The sequence below is a fragment of the Apus apus genome, chromosome 2 (assembly GCF_020740795.1).
Source record: "Apus apus isolate bApuApu2 chromosome 2, bApuApu2.pri.cur, whole genome shotgun sequence".
Taxonomy (NCBI): domain Eukaryota; kingdom Metazoa; phylum Chordata; class Aves; order Apodiformes; family Apodidae; genus Apus; species Apus apus.
Window position 1 is genome coordinate 65870404 of NC_067283.1, and position 22153 is coordinate 65892556.

Here is a 22153-nt window from a genome sequence, read left to right on the forward strand (position 1 = left end):
TCAAGCTAAGAAAAACTTCAAGAAAGAACAAAATTATTGCCTCTGCGAGATGAATCTTTGTGTTCCCTTGACAAGGTAAGCAGGCTTAGAAGTGGAAAGATCTAAAATACGGAACACCAGAGGCTCCATAGGTGGAGGCTCCATAGGAGGAGCCTGGGGAGCCTCAGACCTGGTTAGATGTGTCTTCAAGGTGAAGCACTTTGCAGCCACTTGAACCTCTTTTTTTTTGTCCAGATTTGATAGTCCTTCAAGTCAGGAAACTGGCAGCACTAGTGATGTGTATTTGAGCACACACACAGGTTACATATTCACTCACACTTGCGGTCACCTACATTGTGGTGAAGATGTGGTCTGCATTACTGAAAGGCCAGTTGTCCTTCATCAGCTTTGCTCAGTCCTTCTGGGTGCTCACAAGGACAGGCATGCCTAGCCCTGGTGGCCCTCTTCCACACCATTTGTTGAGAAAGAATCACATCTTACTCCAGTAAGGTTATGGGGTACATCCCCAAAAGCCCCTGCAACAAGTGATGAGGAATGCAGCACTACTGCAGAGATGGCGATTCAGATTTGGGGTTGTAGTGTGTTCAGAGGTTGACTTGGCTAACTGGAGTGCTTGGAGCTAGGTGCCATTGGCTCAGCTTAACTCTGCAAAGCTATGCTAACCCAAGTGGAGAAAAAGCCCCATGTTTTAACAAGTAAAGCAAGGAAAAACTCTCCCCAGGGGAAAAAAAAAATAGAAAAAAGAAAAAAAGGACTTAGCAGAGTGTAACAATTACATCCCTTAGCCTTTAACTCCCATTTTCTATGACTTAGCAAAAATTTCTCAAAACAAAGACCTTACACTGATCTTCATAAAGTGGCTTGTACCTACCAAAATAATAAAAGCTATATGATGACTAAATAGGCACACAGCATCTGTTTGTTTTCAGCCTTCACATATTTACCCTGTTTCTGTAGCCTGGCTACTTTCTAAGTGTTCATTATTATGCAAAGACGAGCAAAGAAGACAGGAAAGGTGTTCCAAATTGGAACATCCCGTATAAGCGGGTTTGAGTGTCTGATGGAGAGCCCCATCACAATCCTTGTATTTTAAAGAAAGGCAATGCCCCCGTGGTTATTTGACAAATGGATCTGGATCGTGTTTCAATTGTCAGAAGCCAAAGACCATCCATCTCCTTCGCTTCAGCGCTAACGCTGCGTATAAAGCAAAACACGTTAAACTTGCGGCGATCCTTCCAGCGTCTGTGCTTTTTGTAATTGAGAAGTGTTGGCTGGGAGATGGTGGCAGGAAGAGACAAACCACCTCTCTACGGAATATGGGAAAGGAGTGCTGGCTCCCTGCGCTGAGGTTTCGAACACTGGTGGACTACGTTTGCAGCGTTGTCCTTGGCACGTTTCCGGGAGTCTTAATATAGGAAAGGATTTCAATTTCTTTTGTCTTTTCTTCCCCTTTCCTTTTCGCTTTCCTTTCCCCTTTCCTCTCTTCCCATTCCTTCCTCCCTTACCTTCCTTACCCTTCTCTTCCTGTCTCCTAGGAACTGGCGAAACAGACAACATGTGGAAAACCAACACCTTTATTCTCGTCTGAAAACTGGGACCAGGAAAGTTGCACGATTATTTTTGAAGGGTGAAACGGACAGCACCGTGGCTGTGCAGCGCTCACTGGAGCGCTCCTGCTTTCAGATCTGCTGACCTGGGCAGAGAGCTGGGGTGAAGGTTCACCTCCCTGAGGATGCGCTCTGCAACCCTGGTCTGTGCGAGACCCGAAGGTGATGGGTCCTTGGCTGCTCCTAGGCCCACCTGGCAGACCCTGGGTGGGTAGGAGCATTGCTCCGGAGGCCCGTTGCTCAGCCTGGCTGAGGGAAAAGGTGGGAAAAGCTGGAGCTGGCGTGGAGCACCACAGCTGAGCTGGGGGGTTTGCTCTTCCGCAGTGCCAGATTCCCAGGTCGGTTCTTCCAACGTGAACCAGTGTCCCCCCAGTGCCGGGGGGTTCCGGGCAGCTCCCCTGGGGCTTCAGGACACCACATTTCCAGAGAACTGTCCCGGGAGCAGTCAGACCGAGGGCCAGCGGACACGACCCGCTGGATGCCCGTGCGTGCCGCTGTGGCTGCCCCAGCTCTCCTGTGCGTGACCCCCACGGCGCCCGTCACCGCGGCCCCTGCTCGGCCCTCCCGTGGGGGGTGAGGCGGAGGGTCTCCCGTGCCCGCCGGCTCAGGGGGCGATACCCCCAAAACGATCTGCCAGGCGGGCGGGCGGGAAGCCCCGCGGGCCCTCGAACCGCACCTGCGGAGCAAGGGCGGCCCCGGAGGCCGCTTCCCGGGATACGCGCTGCGGGCGCTGGCGGGGAGGCTGCTTCCCAGGGGAACCCCGCAGCGCGCCGGGGCCGGTGCCGGTGCCGGTGCCGGGGCGGGTGCGGGGCGGGTCCGGGGCGGGTCCGGAGCAGGCGGTGGCCAATGGTGCGGCGGGGGCGGTGCGGGCAGCGCAGGAACAACCCGGGAGGTGACAGGGAGGCCCCACCTTCCCCGCGGCGAGCGGGCGCCGAGGAGGAAGATGGCAGAGGAGCGGCGTTGAGCCCCGTGCTGCCGCCGCTCCCCGCACTTGTTGGCCGCCGCCGCCGGGGGAGGGCAGGGCAGGGCAGGGGGGGGTTAATCCCTGCCCGCCCCGCGGCCGGTAGAGGGAGGGCAGCGCCTCGGCGGAGGCGTGTGTGATGGTGCGGGCATGGCGGGGCAGCCGGCGGCCGCGGCGCTGCTGAGGCGGGGGGCGGCTGGTCCCGGTCCCGGCGGCGGCGGCAGCAGCAGCAGCCGCCAGCTGGAGCTGCCTCCCTCTGCCCTCCGCCCGGCCGCCGCTTCCCCCCGCCCCGGCCGGCGCTGAGGAAGGGCGGGAGCCGCCCGGCCGTGCCGCCCGGCCGCCGCCATGCTGCCCGGGGTGGGGGTGTTCGGCACCGGCCTGACGGCGCGGGTGATCGTGCCGCTGCTGCAGGCGGAGGGCTTCGCCGTCAAGGCGCTGTGGGGCCGCACGCCCGAGGAGGCGGAGGAGCTGGCCAAGGAGATGAGCGTCCCCTTCTACACCAGCCGCATCGACGAGGTGCTGCTGCACCAGGACGTCGACTTGGTCTGCGTCAACTTGCCGCCGCCGCTCACCCGGCAGGTCGCCGTCAAGACCCTGGGTGAGTCCGGGCGGCCCCGCTGCGGGCTCGGGCTTGGCGCTCGCCTCGGGCTGAACGAGATGAAAGCCCACCTCGGCGCCGAGTTTTCCCTCTGCTTTGCTTTTTTTTTTTTTTTTTTTTTCTCCTTTTTTTTTATTTTCTTCCCTCCCTCCCACCCCCTTCCTTGGGAGAGGGGCTGGGGCGAGCTGCGGGTGCCCCGCACGCCCCGCGGGAGCAGGCCGGGGCGATGGCGATGCGGCAGCCTGCTGGGATAGCCCGCATCCCTCATCGCTCCTGCCCGGCGTGGTCCCTGGAAGCAAGCACCCGCCCCGCAGGGATGCTCGGGGAAGCCTGGGCAGGGCCGGGCCTGACAGCCGGCCGAGGGGACAGGTGTCATCCGTGTCCGGGTAAAAAGGGGAGAGTCGCCGGGGTAAGAAGGAGAGAAGATGAATCGTGCTGCTTGTGTTTGGCCGGCGGTTTCCGTAGACGCCTGGCAGGGGAGCGGGCAGCTGAGCATGGCTTCCGTCTTGGGGGGCACCCCCGGGGCTCGGGGGGTGCCGGTTCTGCCTCGGGTCCCCCGCTGCAGGGCAGAGAGGGCGGCAGGAAGCGGTGGCAGCAGAGGAAACGTTTTCACACTCGGGGCTTGGTGGAGATCACGTACAAAGGGAAGGAGGGACTGAGAAAGTAGGTATGCGCTGTTGTAAGCTTCTCTGGTTGCAAGCGTGCAGAAAATGGGCCACATCTTGCTTTCTCTCGGGCGAGCTAAGTCTGGGCTCTGCGTTTGCACCTTGGTCATCTCCGGTCCTTAAACACTCTGAGGGATTTTAGTGGGAGTACCCTCCGGAGTAAGGAACTCTTTAATTTCTCCCTGCGAGGGTAGATGGGAGAAGGTAGCAGCGAGGGGGAGACGCTGTGAGTCATCGTTGTTGCAGAGCGCGCCGAGGGGAACAAGTCCGGGTGGCTGGTTTGGTCCTGGGGCTGCAGCTGTGTAGGCTGATCCCTATCGCTTTCAGCCTCGTGAATGTGTGTGGCGTGTCGTAGTGTTACACTGCTGCTGGCATACTCGTTAGAATCACTTACCATTACAACGCTGCTAATATCGCAGCCAGCCAGTGTTTTCAACCTATAGAATTAAGCAATTAAGGGAATTCAGGCAGTACCTGAAAAACCTTAGGTATAGTGTAGGCATTTGTCTGGAAACCCTGCTTAGTGTTCCTTTCTTGGAAATGTTCCTGTACTTGGAAAAGCTTGTATTTGAGTCAGAGAACTTGCTTGTCTTTTATAATACACTTCTGACTTTTTCCTCAAGAAACAACGCTTGCACCAGAAGCCTGAGTTCCCTGCAGGAATGATGTGCAAATAGATTTGTAGTGCAGAAATGCATATCCCACAAAACATAAATAAAAGGCAGTGTCAGGGTAGGAAGGTTTCACATCTGACACACATGAATTTGGCGACAATTGTGTCAGTTTTCCTGTGACACTCTTTCCTGCAGGTGTTGCTCTTGGAAGTGTCCCAGCTTGTCTGTGCTCCTGGAGGTAGAGTCCTGTGAGGCTTCAAGCAGACAATGAGGCATCTGGTGCAAGAGCAACATTTCTTCTGAACAAACAAAGAAACACAATTGGTTCGATTTTTCCGGAGGGCTTAAAGTGATATTATGTTTTGGCCCTCTCTGAACATTTGCAGCCAAAGAAGAAGAAAAAAAAACACACCAAAATCTGTTCCTGAAAATGTGCTGTATTTATGAATGATGCTGACAATTGATGCAGCTGAGATGTTACTGGTAACTTGCTGATGCAATCTGCTGGCAATAGACTAGAAGAAAAAAAGAGGTGTTTTCTCCTGGTGTGGTACTGTACCATTCTTAGTTCCCTTTCAGTTCTGTCACTTCTAGGTAGTTTAGTTTCCTCCCATTCCCCAGTGTTAGTTACGTGCATGTTGCAGTAGTGGTAAAATGTGTGCGAAACCTCACAGGATGGTCACTGAATAGGGATTAAGCATGTTGCAAGTTCATAATATGCAGCATGGTATAATGTATTTTTTTTAGTGTAGTACTTAAAGGATTATTATTTGTAGAAATACCTCTTGGACTATAAATACCTCTTTCCTTGGTTATTTCAGAGTTAAGCTTTTACTGTTAATTTTTTTTGTTTGGGTTTCTTTGTTTGTTTTTAGGTTCGTTTTGTTTTTAAATTCCAGCATTGGATCTGTAACAATGAAAGTTCTTGCATGTTCATACAGGTGCAAACATGGGGCTAGAGCAGCAAGTCCCAAACTGCTGAGAGGAATACCTTGCAGTTCCTTCTCCTGGTCCTGCTTGTGCTTCATGGCTTGGAAATTGCTGTGCCAGGGAGTGATTATTTTGCTTTAATCATTGGATTTTCTGTTTTGAGGGGAGGAGTGCAATTGCATTCAACAAGTCGGGCTTTCAAAAGCCTCTAGTAAGCAGGGGCAATGTTGTATAGAGTGAGGAAAACAGAAGCTGGAAAAACATTCCTTTCTGTGATAAGTAAATGTTGTGGGTCTTTTTTCAGCTCGATTTTTTTAGGTTTTTTTTTTTTTTCTTCTCAAGATGTCACACAAGAAACATGCAGGAGCTACTGATGGGACACAGACAGGGATAGCAGAGGTTTTACTCTTAGATGGAAACTCCACGAGGACTAAACATGATACCCTGCACTGCAGCAGAAAAGGTTGAGAACAACATGGGTTGTTTGTTAATACACCTGTGTCTGGCTTGCATAAGAAGGGAGGCATAACTGGCCTGGAAAGAGACAGGGACCATATTTTATTTTGTCCCTGTGTTTTATTTTAAAATGGCTTGTTGCCCAAGGCTGTATTTTCATTTGGGAAGGTTTCATTATTAAAAAGTAAGAGCTTGAGGAAGCTGTTGGTGATGTTTCTGTCACCCATCTAGAGCTGTGTGTACCCTCTGAATTTGCAAAGCATTCGGACCCATGCTGATTAATTTCTGATGTGAACTCTGAAGATGATGGTGGAGTGAAACAAGTGTCTCTGCAGCTGTGTTTAACTCAGACCCTGCAATGGGAAAAACCCAGTTGCTGTGTTTTCACTGGTACATCTGACCTGTAGAGAGAACATATTTTTGGCATGGTGACCCATCACCTGCTATTAAAAAATGGATGTGTGAATACACGCCCCAGCTGAGGAAGTCCCCAAACTGTGGCTGTCTAGAAGCTGGGGGGAGGGGAGGCAGAGGGCGAGAAAATGGGGGGAAAGAGCTTCAAACTTGCCTTACTAATTTTTCCTCTAAGCTGCTGCTGCTCATCTCTGTTAGAAACAGGATCTTGAGCTGGATCTTACTCTGTATGGCAGCTTTCTTACAAGCTAGACCAGCATTGGCAAGTCTCTGGAACAGACTGAGTAGAAGGGAGAACTGGAAAGTAGGCTGTTTTGGATGATAACTGTAAGCACAAATAAAACCAGTGGTGTTTTATGTGAAATGCACTGATGGCCTCTGTCACTCCTGTTTGAAAGGAATCAGATTCCCATTTTGCTTCTACAGAATGGGGCTGATGGACCCTTTTGCTTTCCTGCCTCTGATCTATCCTGCTCGCCTAGGAGCTCTTCTGTTTATTGCTGTTTGTACTTGTTCCCTGTAGTTGTGGCTGCTGAGTGCTTGCATAATGCAAAACAAATGTCATGAATGACTTGCTGCTTGGTGGTCAAGAAGGATCAGTGGTTGAATGTTTGGGGAAGCACAGAAAACTGTCCTAGTGTTGAATAAGGGCATTTCCTTTCTAAGCTGAAAAGTTTAGTGTGTTTGCTGGAAGTGGTCTGCTTTTTTCCTGCCCACATGCATCAGGAATACAGGCCTGATCAGGCATGGGAGACATGTTTGCATATAGAGACAAAACATATCACCAGAGTGCCTGTTTGTGCTCAGCATCAGAAAAGTTGCTGGTACAGACAATATAGTATGACCCTCCACCTAGTTCAAAGTTGTCAGTGCCTGACTGGTCACAGTATAGTCCTTTTCCCTTCTTCGCAGTTGCTGTGTGACTGAGTAGCTGCCACATCAGGGGAAGTGATGTACTGCAGGTGGTGCTGAGAGATTCTTGATGACGTTTCATCTGGAAGTTGAAAGGGAAGGTACAGACGTTGGAGTTTTGGTCCTGTTGGTGCTTGAGTCAAGACAACTTGGCTAAAGAGAACTTCTTTCTGAGGTTCGCATAAGTGTTTATGGGGAGTGAATGTTTTGGTTTTGGGAAAAATCAAGTACCAGATGTTTTTAAAGCATGTTATGGAGGTGTTGCCCTTCATTCTACTTACAGTGGAATGAAGTTTTTACTTACTCTGTCATCTTAAGTTAAGGTCAGGAACACTGAGCTGTGTGCTGAATATTCACTGGACATGTTTGTAACCATCTCTACATAGTATTGCTGCTTAAAATGTTTATATTGTAGTAGCATGTGGTAGGAGTCTGTTCTGCCTGGGGATTGTACAGAGAAAGACTTCCCCAGCCCTCCAGAGATTATTCCTTTTAAGGATCACTTAAATTTGTTGACTGACCGGTGCTGCTTCTTTACTTGATTGTGGTAATGAAGGAGCATCTTTATTTAGAGCACATAAATAGTACTGCTCAAATCCTTACCTTCCCACGCCTTCCCAGGAAGCACTGGTATCATGCAGGCATACAGTACCAACCTGCTGTCTGGAATATGTTTGTGAGAACTCCTTGATAAAATGCTGGCAATGTTATCACTTGATCTACCCCTGAAGTGGGAGGAACATCAGCTGCAGTGAAGTAATTCACAGATCTGATGCAATCTCTAATTAATTTTTACATTCCTCTGCACCTATGAAAATTGGGCAGAGGTTACAGGTTTGTAGCAGTTGATAGACCTTGATCCAGAGTTTGTAAAGTGGTTAGGATCCTTTGGGATAAGATGCTCTATTAAGGGAAAACATCATGATTATTTATTATTAATAGCAGTGTAATTTCTGTCCTGCAATATTGAGTTAAATTTGACCTAACAGCAGTGACTTTCAGCAGAACATGCTCTTGTACTTGGAAGGCAAATGACTTTGCAGCATATTAAATGTGAATTATGGTCATCTTATTGCAAAAGAAAAAGTCAAATGAAGTGCTCTCTATCTTTAATCAGCAGAGCTAGCAAAGGCTATGATGCCGTTTTTTGCAAATATTTGAATGTCAGTCCAAGGAGACTTCCGGCAATTGGCTGCAAGTCTTCCTTGTACTTGAGTGATGATGATATACCACAGAAAATAACACCTAGCTCTTCTTTTGACCTTTTCAGTACTGCAGATCTTTAATTCCAGTGTTGTTCCTGTAAGACTCCTACAGAGGTACTGTGGGATTTGGCCTTTGAGACAGCTAAGGTAAAGGGCACTGTTCAGGTCCTGGTTAAAAAAACAAATTAAAAAAAAATCCTAAAACAAAATCCTTGTTTCCTTTCTGGCTTTCAAATCAAAGACTTTTCTTCATTTTTCCCTGTGGTCTTACTCTGTCTGAAAGTAACCACCAGTTCTGTTGTTGCAGTGCTAGGGCAGGTTAGGTTAGAAGCCCCATATGGACCAGACTTGGGATACTGGGCGCTCAGCGCATGCTGTGGTGATGCACCCTGATTTGCCTAGACTAAGGAACAGCCAGTTGCAATTGAGGTGGTTGTGCTGAACGGTGTTAGGCATGAAGACCACCACTACAATCCTGTATCCAGTTAGCTCAGTTTGTATTGCTGCAGTTTCCTCTCTACTGTTTTAAAAGGGAGTGCCTGGCTTCAGGAAGCCCAGAAGGCTGCAAAGACAAGTTGCTCTTTTGCTGTCTTGGGCCAGCGTGGGCAAGTGAAGCAGAATGGGATGAACCTCTTGAGGACTGCTGTGGGTCTAGTCTTGAGCGCATTCAATAGGAGGCTGTAGAGATGGGGAAAGCAGTAGTGCTCCCAGTTTAGAAAGTCAGGGTCCTTCAGCTTTCCGCTTCTGTGGTGGTGGTTGCTGTGCCGTGTAGGTGAGTTGGCTGAAACAGATGCATGCCCAAGCCATCTGCTGCCCTACTTCTCACTGTGATTTAAACAGCAAAGTGGGATGCCTGAGCATGGGCACCTTCTTTCCAGCTTCTTGGCTGCTGGGGCTCAGACCTGCACCAGAGCAGTGAAGGAAGCGAAGGCGATGCTGGCGTCTTCCTCTGTTTGATCTGTCATGCTTTGTTAGGCAGAGCCTTTAGTCAGCATGGTGATATTTTGATGAGTCATCTGACACTCTCTTAAATATTTGAGTCAGAGGGGTCTTCTGTTTTTAATGTTTATATAGGCAAGTCCTTAAGGCCTCTCTGTGTTTCACTGTGCTTCAAACACTGTTCTTCTGGTCTCACATTGGTGTTGGCAATGGTGGCAAATACATCTATTTTTCCTGCTCTCTGAGGTACTGGAAGAACTCTGCTGTTCAAAGGTGAGCGCACACTAGTGCCGTTTCCATTGCAGATCCTTTCAGGGCGTCCTTGTCAGCGTTAACAGAACGCAGTGGCATTAGCAGTACCATAATATCTTGATTTGGTCTTGAAATTGGCTGAAAGAGGTAAAGTAGCTCTCTTAGGCGTGGCTTCTGATGTGGCTGACAAAGATATGAGTAATGTGTTGTTAACTAGAAAAGGGCTGGAAACAGTAAAATCATCTCCCATGAACAAAGCAGGCATTCCTGCTTTGCTGCCAAAGGAAGGTGTAGGCCTGCATGTCTAGCCTTGTGGCTATGCTAGTGAGGATCACCTTTTTATTTCTCTTATTGGCACAGTTGGTAGAGTGGATATCATGTAGATAGCATCTTGTGCAACTTTTTTTTTCTTGTGAAAATGCCCCAACTGTGCCATGGATGCTGTTACACAAACAGAAAATGTGTTGCATACGTTTCTTCTATGAGAAGATGAGCAAAGGTTGTTATAAAAGCTATGTTTATACTCTTAGAGCTGTGCCCAGGCTAAATATTCTAATTATTTAACTTCTGAATAAATCATTGAATTGCTAACTTATAAGGCCCTATAACATGAAAAACAGTAGAAAACAGTTGTATTGTTGTTGTTGTTCTTTTTTTTTTTTGTGCATGGCTTTGTGCCTTCATTCTGACAGGCAGTTGCCACTGTAAGACCTGCTGTGGTATGGAGCTGTCTGATCCCTCTTCAACAGACCTTCCCTCCTGGAATTTGTCATGTTGCTGTATGTTGGGATTTCTGCTGCTGAGTGCTCAGTGGTGTAAGTAAAGGACAATAGACTTAGAGTTGCAGCTCTGCAGATGAAGGACTTGTGTCCTGCTTCTGTTGTTCCAGGTTTTGGAAGAACATTAAATAATAGGTGAATTAAAGAAGAATGTATTGGTAATAGTGGAGAAAGGAAAATATGTTAGGCAAAGAAAATCACCAGATGTTCAGGCTTCCCACTATTGCTTCTTTTCTCTCTCTTTTTTTTTTTTTTTTTTTTTCTTAGAGCCCTCTCATGCCCAAGATTGACATTACATGACAGAGGTTTGCTGTATGACTCTAGACACGGGTAGTCAAGCACAGCTCTTGACAGAGGCTAGGTAAAAACTCTGCAAGATGCTACATGTGTTGTCCTGTCTGCTTTTGTTTGAGAACTCGGTAAATCGGCTTGAAGCATACTACAACTTACTGTCCTTTTCTTTGTATGTGTAGTAGATCTTGCTCATTTAGCAACAGTGGTAGCAAAGCACCTAGAATGAAAATGAAGTTAAATTTCTAGACGTCCAAGGCTGGTGTTTTTCACAGGCTACTGCAATGCAACAACACCCTTCATTGTTAATATCAGTTTGCCACAGTGTTATCCGGAGTTGCTAGGAATTGTTCTGGTTTCCTCAAACCGCCAAAGTGGAAGCATATGCCCTACTGTTTTTTGTTTATTACTTCTATAATAAACTCTTAGCTCACAAGAGTGAGCTGACAAAGTCAGGGACTTGATTTACATGGTCAACATGCATGCAGGTAAAACAAAAAATATTTCAGGTCTTAAGTCATGATTTTAAATGAGTTGGTTTAAATGGCCATGAAATTAAACAGGGACAATCCCTTGTGTAGGTTCCCTACACTGATAGCACGTAGATTTTGTACCAGTGTAATTATGACTGCAAGGGGTATGATTTCTTTAATGTAATAATTGCTGCATGGCCATTAGAAGTACAGCTGGTGTGAGTCCTGGCGTGAACGCTGTTCTGCTGGCCTAGAATCATAGAATGGCTTGGGGTAGAGGGGGCCCTAAAGATCATTTAGTGCCAACTCTCTGCCATGGTCAGTGACACTTCCCACTAGACCAGGTTGCTCCAAGCCCCACCCAACCTGGCCTTGAACACTTTCAAGGATGAGGTATCCACAACCTCCCTGGGCAACCTGTGGCAGTGTCTCACCACCCTCACACTGAAGAACCTCCTGATGTCTAACCTAAATCTGCCTTCTTCCAGTTGAAATCCATTACCCTTTTTCCTCTATGCCCTAGTAGAATGCCCCTCCCCAGCTTTCCTGTAGCCTCTTCAAGTACTGGAAGGCTGCTATAAGGTCATCCCTGAGCCTTCTCCAGGCTGAACAACCCCAACTGTTTTAACAGAGTTGTGTAGTAGTGTCTGTATTTGGTAGAGGTTATTCTCTCTCCTTTGCAGATATAATTGTCAGTTGCATGTATATTTAGAGCATTTAGCTGGTATAAATGTGTCCATGTCACTAATGTAGCCCAGATCCAGATATATTTGTACAGCTGCATTCTGTTTGAAGGTCGTTGATGTATATTAATTTAGGTGGCTTATTGTGGAGGAATCCTGTTTGACTTCTGGGTCACTGTGAATTTATAAGCCTTTGAACAAAAGTCCCAAAGAGGTCTAAAGAGTTTTTCTGTGCTTCTTCAGGAGCTGGCTATGCTAAAATGTGGTGGTAAAGAGCAGAGGAGGCTGGGCCTTGCTGCACCACACAGCTGGCACTGAACACCAATGTTGGACAAAGTTCATGCACCTGGCAAGTATAAGCATTATTATCCTTGAGTACCATGGATGCTTCTTATAGCTGCACTTCCAGATGGTGAAACTGGCATCCGGGATAGTGTAAATACCAGATTTTATTAATACTCAGGTCTGACCCACAGGGTAGCAGGAGTTTTGGGGAATTGTCAGTAATGAGTTTATCCTCTCTTCTCTTTTGGAAAGAGATAATAGCATCCTTCATTTTAGCCCAGCCAGGGCTAATGATGGAAATTGTTATTTATGAAACCTAACTCCTAAGTATGAGCATAGTGAAGAGCACAGAAAATGAGAACATGGTGTGAGTAGCTTAGTTGGTAGTCATATGACAATAAACCTAACGATTTAACACAGGGAGTAAAATTATTTTCATCATTTGCCACTGTGCTAGAGTTTAACCTCAGGGTGAAAACTGACGCCTTCAATTCCATTGAAGCAGTGCTCACAGCTTTAGTGAAGCAGATGGTGGTGAAAAAAAGGTAGCAACTTTGTTTTGCGTTCTGATGTTTCCATGGTTTTTATCAGCAATAAAGACCCTTCTTCTGGCACTTCCTTGCAGTGAATGTTTGGCAGTCTTCAGCTATTCCATCTGGCCATTTTTTGCCAGGAAATGCCCAAAAGGGAGGTCATGGTTGAATTAAATACTGTCTCTAGGGTACTGGGCTTCACATGGCTAATCAGAAGCCTTAATATAGAGAGCTTTTCAAAATCCAAGTAGAGTCAAGCAAGGAGAGAGAACGATAAAGTAGTAGTTACCCCTGCTGTGCTGGAATGATTTTGCTTAAAAATGTGAAAACGAAGGTTAGACTGGGCACTCAGAATTCCTTCTCTTGGTGTCTATACATATGCATTATTAATATGTATAGAAATTAAAACCCAACAACATTATGGTGAAAAATATATTAATTAAAAATTCCTGGAAGTTCCTCCCCTTCCTTCACTTCCTCAGCCCATAAAAGACAATGCAACTATTACTGTTCTGTGTGGGGCTAGGAAAGGGGAGAGAATAGTTTGGAGAACACCTGAAACAGTTGCAGCCAAGCTCATGCATGTTAAAATAAATTCCAGAAACGTGCCTGAAATATGAATGGAAAAGCTCAGATTCTGATCTCACTTGCTCCACTGTAAATGCAAGTAAAGCTCTACTGGATCAAAGGAAATAGTTGAAATCTATAAAGATGTTACTGAGGACGCATTGTGGCCTGAAAGAAAAACTAACTGCACTGTAGGGAAAGGATCCTGTCCTTGCATGTCTGTGTCCTCCTGGCAAAGACATCTCAGTCAATTTAGGAAATGATTGGTGGGAGTCCTGGGACACAGTTCTGCAAACCTTTGCTTACTTCAGTAGTCTCCTTGAAGGCCAAATCCCTAGTTCCTTACAGGGAATATTTGTCAGATGCAATAATTCATGTAAGTAGGAATTTTCTTGCAAACTGCTTCTGTACAAGTTCATTAAAAAAATCCTAAGATACAACTATATCTTTGCAATTCTACATCTCAGTACAGTTGTGCTTCTATAATGTGTTACAGCAGCCTGTCTGCAGGAATGAAAAATAAAATGGAAAATATTTGGAGCAGAGGTGCTTAGAAACATTAGCCATAGCCTAGGAAAGACTACGGCTAAAATGAGTGAGATGTAGCTTGCAGAACTCTTGTGACTTGCTGCTTGCTTTGGCAGAACTTGACAATTCAGTGTTGTGAAAGATATTTCGTGGTTAAACAGTATGAGATGCTCTGACAAAGACTCATGTTTTGGGCAGAGCATGCCCTGAGACTGGCTTGTGGAAATAAGATAACAGCCTCATCCAAATACATGAGAAGGTGTCCTGAATTCTGTATCCTTGGTTAAAAGGCAGGACTCATTATTAATGTTGCTGAAGAATTGTTTAAAAACCGGTGTCATGAGATGCAGGGGTGATGTCTTTGCTAAGCTAGCCCAAGTACATTTGGACATGGTCAGTGACTATTGACTATTGGCATAGCCTGAAAGAACCATGGGCCTGAAATGTATTTCTGGCTATAATTTTTACTGGACCTCACCATCTAACCATTAGGAAAAAATACTTTGATGCATTGTATGCCTAAAATGAGGGAAGTCTATGTTCACAGCCACCTCACTTCTATTTCATACATGCTGATCTATTTGCTTGTGAGATTTGATGCTAGCTAGCAGACTTATTTATGCCTCTTATTATAGTGCTGTCTCACAGCTCTTCATATAAATTTAATTGTGTTGGTGCTGTGGTGGTTGTTTGAAATTGCAGATTTGTTCACATAGGTGAAAGTGATCCTTCACAAGGCCTGATGTGCACTGATGTTTTGGCAGCTGCTGAGACCATAACTGCTGCCATCTGTGTGCAGAGACACCTGACCTCTGAAGTGTCAGGTGGGGACAAAATTATTCTATTACACTTAGGGGTGTGTTTGAGATTCCTTATCTGCTCCGAGCAACAGTGGCATGATGAGAATAAGCTTGAGGATTTCTGTCCTGAGCTTTCATTTTCTGTAATGTAGATTGTGTATCTTAACTAGACTGCACTCATCTGCCTTCCTGAAGCTGTTTTCATTTTTCCGGATTTCCAAGACTATGGAATGGGGAAGAGAGAGCAGTTAAGAGACTTGATAAAGCTTGTGCAGGACACTGGTGACAGGGACAGGAGCTTGGTTCTCTGATGTCTGCTCTTCTCTTTTACTGTGGCACCTGCTGTGGCTGAATGCTGTTAGAGTGGATGGTGATAATGAAAAAAGTGTGTGAACTGCTGGAAGAGAACTGATCTCTGTCACTGTCTGGGGCTTTTCCCTGGGTAGCTGTGCAGGTGGTCTGGAACCACGGTGAGAAGAGTGTGGGGACAGTGCAGGCAAACACAACTCCCAGTTGAAAATAAGCTCTACGCTCCTCTAGTTGGTGTCCCTTTTAATGCATGCAGGACAGTTTGTAAAGGAATTGCAAGAAGTGTTGGAGGGACTCCCTTCTCCAGGAAAGATTAATGGGATTGAGTGATCCATGGCTGTGTAGAGTCTGAAGCTTGTATCTGGCACCAAATATTTTGTGGGTAATTAATGCCAGTAATCATCTTACCAGTGATGGAGCTTTATTTAACAGATGCAAAAAAAAAATATCTTATTAAGCCAGATTGCTAAGAGCAGTGATGGCTCATCAGCTTGGGAGACTTGTGTATTTGTTTTTAATGAAGTATATGTTCTGCCCTCTGCACAGTGGGAAACCCCTTTCTTTCACAAATGGGCAGGCCTTTCTGCAATGACAGGAGCAGCCGCCTTTTTGGAAGACAGACAATAGCACACGTATGTAATGATGGTTGCAAAGACAACCTTGAACATCACCTTAAGCCAATGTGAGCAAGTTCAGATTTGCAGCTGCTGTTAGGAGGTGCTCAGATGTAAAAAGGTACTTGATTTCAGGTCTGGGCATTTTTTCAGCCCTGTAGAGTGCTTGCCTAGGGCCTCTTGTGTGGGGCAGAATTATCTGAGAGCACTGAGTGAAAGCAGATAGGGTGTTGGTGGGTGCTGGTAGCCGCTGGAGCTTGTCGTGTGCTCTCTCAGCTACGTCTGCATTTTAGTGCATGTCACCAAGCTGGTAAATTGGCAGAGTATTTGAAAAAAATTCCTTTGCTTGATGCTCAAAAGCAAATTGTGGGGTGATGTTCTATCTGCTGAATCGGGTTTTGGCAAATCATTAAAGGTTCCCTTGAAGAGTCTTAAATGGAATGCAACAAATGTAATGTTAACTGGCCTTGTGAGCTCTTTGGAACAAGGAGTTTATTTTGAGGCTTTTGCTTACTTTGGGGAGGATTTATATCTCCTTTCACTGAAGTGGGCACATCAAAGAATTAACAGCATGGGAGATGTCTCTTCTGTAAGGTGAATTTAATAGCACAGAAGTATAAGACACTTTTTTTTTACTCTTAAAGAATATATATTTTACCAAGGTGCTGACAGGGCATGGCTTTGGCTCTGTATCTGAGAGGACTGTGTGTTTCTAGAGTCCTCCTAGCAGACAGTACTTGCACTAATAAAGTTTCCTGTTGTGGGTGTCAGGTGCAGCTCTGGACCAGGGCAAGGGTGATGGATGTTTCCACGCTTTTATAACTGTCTGTCTGGCCTGAGTACACTAGCCTAAATCCATGTGGATTATGTGGTGCTTAAAGCTGGGGACTCTGAGTGTAGGAACCAAGCAGATGATATGGGATTATATTCTTTTGATTGCAATGACTGCAAATATATGTATATATTGTTTGTCTCTGTGTTCTTTAGGACAAACTTTGGATGGGCTTGTGCTGCGGCAATAGGTTCGTGAAGTTGCTACGACTGTTAATGGTGATACTGAGAGTATGATAATCATATTCTTCAAGACCTGGCAGCAAATAAAAAAATATGAATTTGCAATTGACTATTGTTAATGGAATACTTATCTTTAGTAATAAGATTACCTCTTCAGTCTCTCCTTTCTTTTTCAGTCTATCTAATGTTTTATCCCAGGCTTGCCTAGTGCTGAGAAGCTTGTTAGGGCCTGAAACTAATATTAGGGAAATTAAAAGTGTGGGTAATTGTGCTGCTTCAGTTTGCTTGCAGCAGATAGTGGGTGTAGTTTCTTGAAAAAAAAAAAAAAAAAAAAATGGCCACAGAGAAAGACAACTCAAAAAATTAACTTCAGATGAAGACAGCCTCTGTAGCTGTGACTGGAGAACTGCATACCATGAGCCTCTGTTCTGATTTAATACAGCTGTGCTGTCCCAGTCTCTGAACCTGTAATTACAAGACAGAGATGGATTGATGTGGACAGTAGTGAGGAAATTAATTAAAATACCATGGATGATGTGGGGAACAATATGCTTTACATGCTTTATTTAAAGGAACTAGAGAATAATTAATCCAAAATGCCATGAGTTGTCAATCTTCTTGTTGTTTCTTATTCTTCTTTTGAATGTTCAAGCAACTGTAAATTTCTTCACAGGGTTCAAGACATTGAAAATATGGAGCCATAACTCAAGTTATTTATAATCAGATGTTCATTTTGGTAGGATTAAACTACTTTCAGCTGGCTTTTTGCTTTTCAGACACGCCAGAAACAAGACCTGTGTGGAGTAATCTCAGATTTATCTCTAGATTTACTAGAACAATTTAATCATCAGTGTTCATACCTGTATCTCCCTGTGCACTCGGGCATGGAAATATGGATGCGGTCATTTTTCATTCCTCCTGGGGATTAAATTATGCAGAGATGGAGCAGGCAAAGAACAGTTTAGGCAGCTGGGGACAGGAGTCCACCACATGTCCCTGCTTCCCAGTTTCACAGATCCTTAGCACAGCTGTGGAAATGCTTTTCTGTGGTGCTTTTTCACTTCTCCCATGAGAAGTTTTACGGTGATGGGAAAACTCTGTGCTGTTGATAGCTGTGGGTATCCATGATAGCCCATTGACTTGAAGCACATCAAGAGTGGTGAGTGATTAGAGGCAGTGTTAGGCTGCAGGTCTCTTCCAGAAAGTGAGATGTCGCATGGATTAGGGGAGGAGAAGGGAGGTGGATGTGCTGTAGGGTCTTGCCAGTCCACACCTCAGGCATGCTGCATGTTGTTGTCCCTGTGGACTGCCTCAGTTGTTTTGGGTTAAGTGTAGGAAGGAGGTTATCCACCAGGGCAGGGTAGGACCCCTGGGTAGCTCGTCCCTCTCTCTGTTGGTGAAAAGAAGTGGGGTAGATGCAGGTGTGCTGTGAGCAATCAGTTACTTAGCCATTGGTGTGGAGGTGACTTTTACTTGGTGGGAGGCACCTGGGAAGACTGGAGCAGATTTGCTTTCAAGGTCAAGTGCTAAAAATGCACAGCCCTAAAGAACTCACTGGCTTTGACATTTTTAGTCGTTCAATATCTTCCAAATGATCTTCCACATGAGTTTGATCAGTATTAGGCATCTGTCAGTGCTGCCAGGCATTATCCCAGTGATAATATCCTAAATTAACTTCAAGGTGCCTAAAACCTAGAGACTTGAAAGCCTTCTTATTTGCAACTGGCAGAAAGCGATCTCTTTGAGGCTTCTTTCTGTCTAGCAGTTATTGTTTTGTCCAGATCTTCCAAAGAAACTCGTCTTCTGATGAACACAGCCTTAGAAGAAATGGAAAGCCAAATCCATTTGGTTGCATTGTCTCGGCACTTCTGTGAGATCGAAAAAAGTGACTAGAGCAAGGTTTTTAAACAAATACCTTATTTTTGTTTACAGTGTAGTGTTTGCTTTATGGCTGATGCCTTGTTGCCAGCTTCATCTTGAAGCAGTTTTTATGGTTAAGCTGTAAATACTGGGAGTGGGATAAAGAGATGACAGAAATGTGCAGTGGGCTAGAGATGTGCCATGTTGCTGCTGTCTGCCCAGCACCAAGCTTTAGGCAAATTGCAGAATATTAAATTGCTTTCTGTGTGGATGATTTTCTTTTATTTGGTGGCTTTTGTTTGGTTTGTTAGCTGAATTTGGAAGCCGTGCTAAAGACCGAGACTTCCTGGATGGTAGATAGCGTGGGCTGTTGGATGGTTGGAGTTCTGGCGAAGGGGTGGAAACCCCCTAAGTCGTGCCTCTGTTCCCCTTTGCAGGAGCCAGACACTTGCTGCAGGTTCCTTGACTGTAGCAGCACTTTGGCAAGCCATGCCTAGCTTTGTGCAAAGCCTTGTGCTGAAAAGGTGCAGTGTTCTTTGGTATTTCTTGTCTTTGAAAGCGGATGCTCAGAAGCACCTGATAACACTTGCCTGGGAGAGGAGGATGTGTTTCAGTGAAGTGATAAGAGGGGAGGGAGGGACTGCTCTTGTGAGGGACACTGAGCATGAGACACCTCCCCTGATAGAAATGGCAAAAAAAAAAAAAAGATGAGTACAGAAAGTGGAAAAGCATGCTGATGCTGACAAGTTTGGCCTGAGGAAACTGGCTGAATAAAGGCCGGGAGGGGTGGGGATGGGAGAGAGCCAGAGCAGGAGGGAGTGTGTGTTTAAGGCAGCCGGCTGTGCTGCAGCAACTAGGCTTGTGTGGCTCTGCCAGGCCCAGGTAGAGAGAAAGCAAACTGAGTGGCACTGTCTTCTCAGTGTTGTTTCTTCTGGGTCAGGCAAGGCTTAAGATTATTCCTTATTATTAGAATCATAAAATCATTAAGGTTGGAAGGGACCTTAAAGATCATCAAGTTCCAACCCCCCTGCCATGAGCAGGGAGCCCTACCACTAGATCAGGTTGCACAAAACCTCATCCAACCCGGCCTTAAAAACCTCCAGGGATGGGGCATCAACAACCTCCCTGGGCAACCCATTCCAGTTTCTCACCACTCTTATAGTGAAGAATTTCTTTGTAATATCTAACATCAGTCTCCCCTCTCAGTTTAAAACCATTACTCCTTGTCCTATCACTACCTTCTCTGATGAAAAGTTCCTCCCCAGCTTTCCTGTAGCCCCTTCAAGTACTGGAAGGTAGCTATAATGTCTCCCTGGAGCCTTCTCTTCTCCAGGCTGAACAGCCCCAATTCTCTCAGCCTGTCTTCATAGCAGAGCTGCTCCAGGCCTTTGATCATCTGGTGGCCCTTCTCTGGACTCTCTCCAACAGGTCTATATCTTCATTGTGCTGAGGGCACCAGAGACCCAGGGGGGTCTCACTGGAGCAGAGCAGAGGGGCAGAATCACCTCCCTGGCCCTGCTGGCCACACTTCTTTTGATGCAGCCCAGGATGTGTTTGGCTCTCTGGGCTCCAGCACACACTGGTGGTTCATGTCAAGCTTCTCATCAACTACCACCCCCAAGTGCTTCTCCTCAGGACTGCTCTCCAGCCATTCTCCCGCCAGCCTGTATTTGTGCCTGGGGTTGTGCTGACCCAGGTTCAGGACCTTGCACTTGGCCTTGTTGAACTTCATGAGGTTGGCACTGGCCCACCTCTCCAGCCTGTCAAGGTCCCTCTGGATGTCATCCCTTCCTTCTTGGGTGTCAACCACACCACACAGCTTGGTGTCATCAGCAAACTTACTGAGGATACACTCAGTCCCACTGTCCATGTCTCCAACAAAGATGTTAAACAGCACTGGTCCCAATACTGACTCCTGAGGGACACCACTCATGTCACCACACTGACACCTCAGGGACACACTGCCTCCATTTGGACATTGAGCCACTGATCACAACTCTCTGGGTGCAGCCATCCAGCCAATTTCTTATCCACCGAGCGGTTCATCTGTCAAATCCATGCCTTGTCAGTTTGGAGACCAGGATGTGATGTGGGACAGTGTCAAATGCCTTGCACGAATCCAGGTAGGGTCAGTTCCTCTGCCACCATCCACCGGATTGGTCAGGCATGGCTTGCCCTTAGTGGAGTCATGCTGGCTGTCACCAATCACATCCTTATTTTCCATGTGCCTTAGCAGACTTTCCAGGAGGATCTGCTCCATGACCTTGCCAGGCACAGAGGTGAGACTGACTGGCCTGTAGTTCCCTGGGTTTTCCTTTTTCCCCTTTTGAAAAATAGGGGCTATGTTCCCTTTTTTCCAATCAGCAGGAACCTCACCAGACTGCCATGACCTCTCAAATATGATGGACAGAGGCTTGGCAATTTTATCCGCTGGCAAATGAAGCAGGGCTTTGTCTGGAGAGGGAGGAGAGGAAAGGAAGAAGGATATTTAGGTCCTAATAAGTCCTTCTTGAAGGTCTTGTTTATTATCAGTCTCCAGAGTGAGAACACATGACAGAAATTCTCTACTTTTTTTTCCTCGCACAGTATTTCTGCTCTGTGAATTAAAAGTTATGGTTTGAACCAAACTATAGTAGCAGAAACAGAGCTGTGAGGATGTCAGTGATGCTTCATCTTCAAATGGAGTAAAGGTACAGTACAGCAGTGTTACTCCATATGAAGTCTGTAAGATAATAGAGTTTGCAGATATGTACCTTCCTCTAGGTGCAGACAATCAATCTGCAAAGGGGAAAAATGCAATTAATTAGTATATCAGGCTTAACTGAATGTTTATACCTTTGCAAATGACACAAATGGGGGACCAGGGTACAAGACAGTACTTCTTGATTATTTTTTTAAAAGAAAAGGGTGATGGTCCTTGGATCGAAAAATGTTTAGAGCCTTTTGCTTGTGATTTGTAGCTAATTGCTGTCCATCTCTCAGTGGTTCAGAGTCCACATTGGCACATTTCTGAGCATCAAGCTTGGAACAGAGAGTCACCATGACTTACTTGATTTGGCCCAATGAACAGCATAGCCTTTTCCTAACATGGCTATTTCTAGTCTTTGCATGACTTTGTATAGTTGAGCTATGTTCTTGTTCTCCTGCCTTTTTTTTTTTTAATCCAAGTTTTTCTCATGTGAAATATTTTGGATTAGATGAGATTTACAAGGCGGAGCTGACATTACATTTCAAGGTTTTCTTCTGCTATTGCATTGGCTTACTGACATCATATCCCCTGGGGTCAGACCTCTGGGCTGAGAGCCAGTGTTTAAAAAAGATTTTTTTGCAGGGTGGAGGAATATTTGGTGACTTCACCTTCTCCCATTTGCACTGCTTGTTCATTATTTCAGATGCCACCTTTACAGCTTGGAAGAAAAGGCTGGTTTAGCCTATGTTGTGATACCTCAGGCTTAACCATCTGCTTTAAAGGCATTGATGGTACTACATGCAGCTTGATCTCCTCCTGACTCATTTCTGAATCACTGGTACATCCCTGTATGTTGTTAAGCCGTCTTTGAGCCTCACTGTGTCACAGCAGTATACATGAGGAGTAAATCTGAAATCAGTCTAGCACCAGCATGAAACTGGAGTGACCGGAAAATCACGTCTCCTTTCTTCTGGTTTATGTGTAGCAGAGAGGAGTGAAAGACTCAAGTGAGCAGAGAGAATTTCGAAAGCAGCCTTTTGATTTGCCTACCAAAGAGACTGGCCAAGTATACCAAAAATAATTTCAGGGACCACAGGCTGATTTGAAGTGGGTGCCCTGGAGCTGCATAAGCAGACGGTGCATTATTCATGAGCTCGCTCAGCGTTTGCCCTGCT

At 46.1% G+C, this 22153-nt stretch overlaps 1 protein-coding gene across 1 annotated transcript in view; it reads left to right on the forward strand.

Moving 5' to 3' along the window:
• The first annotated feature begins 2685 nt into the window (after nt 1-2685).
• Nucleotides 2686-22153, forward strand: part of GFOD1 (glucose-fructose oxidoreductase domain containing 1) — a 74814-nt gene continuing 55346 nt past the window's right edge. Inside the window, exon 1 of the mRNA XM_051611749.1 lies at nt 2686-3166. Coding sequence (XP_051467709.1) covers nt 2914-3166 — 253 coding nt within the window. The 5' untranslated portion in view covers nt 2686-2913. The remainder of the gene's footprint in view (nt 3167-22153) is intronic.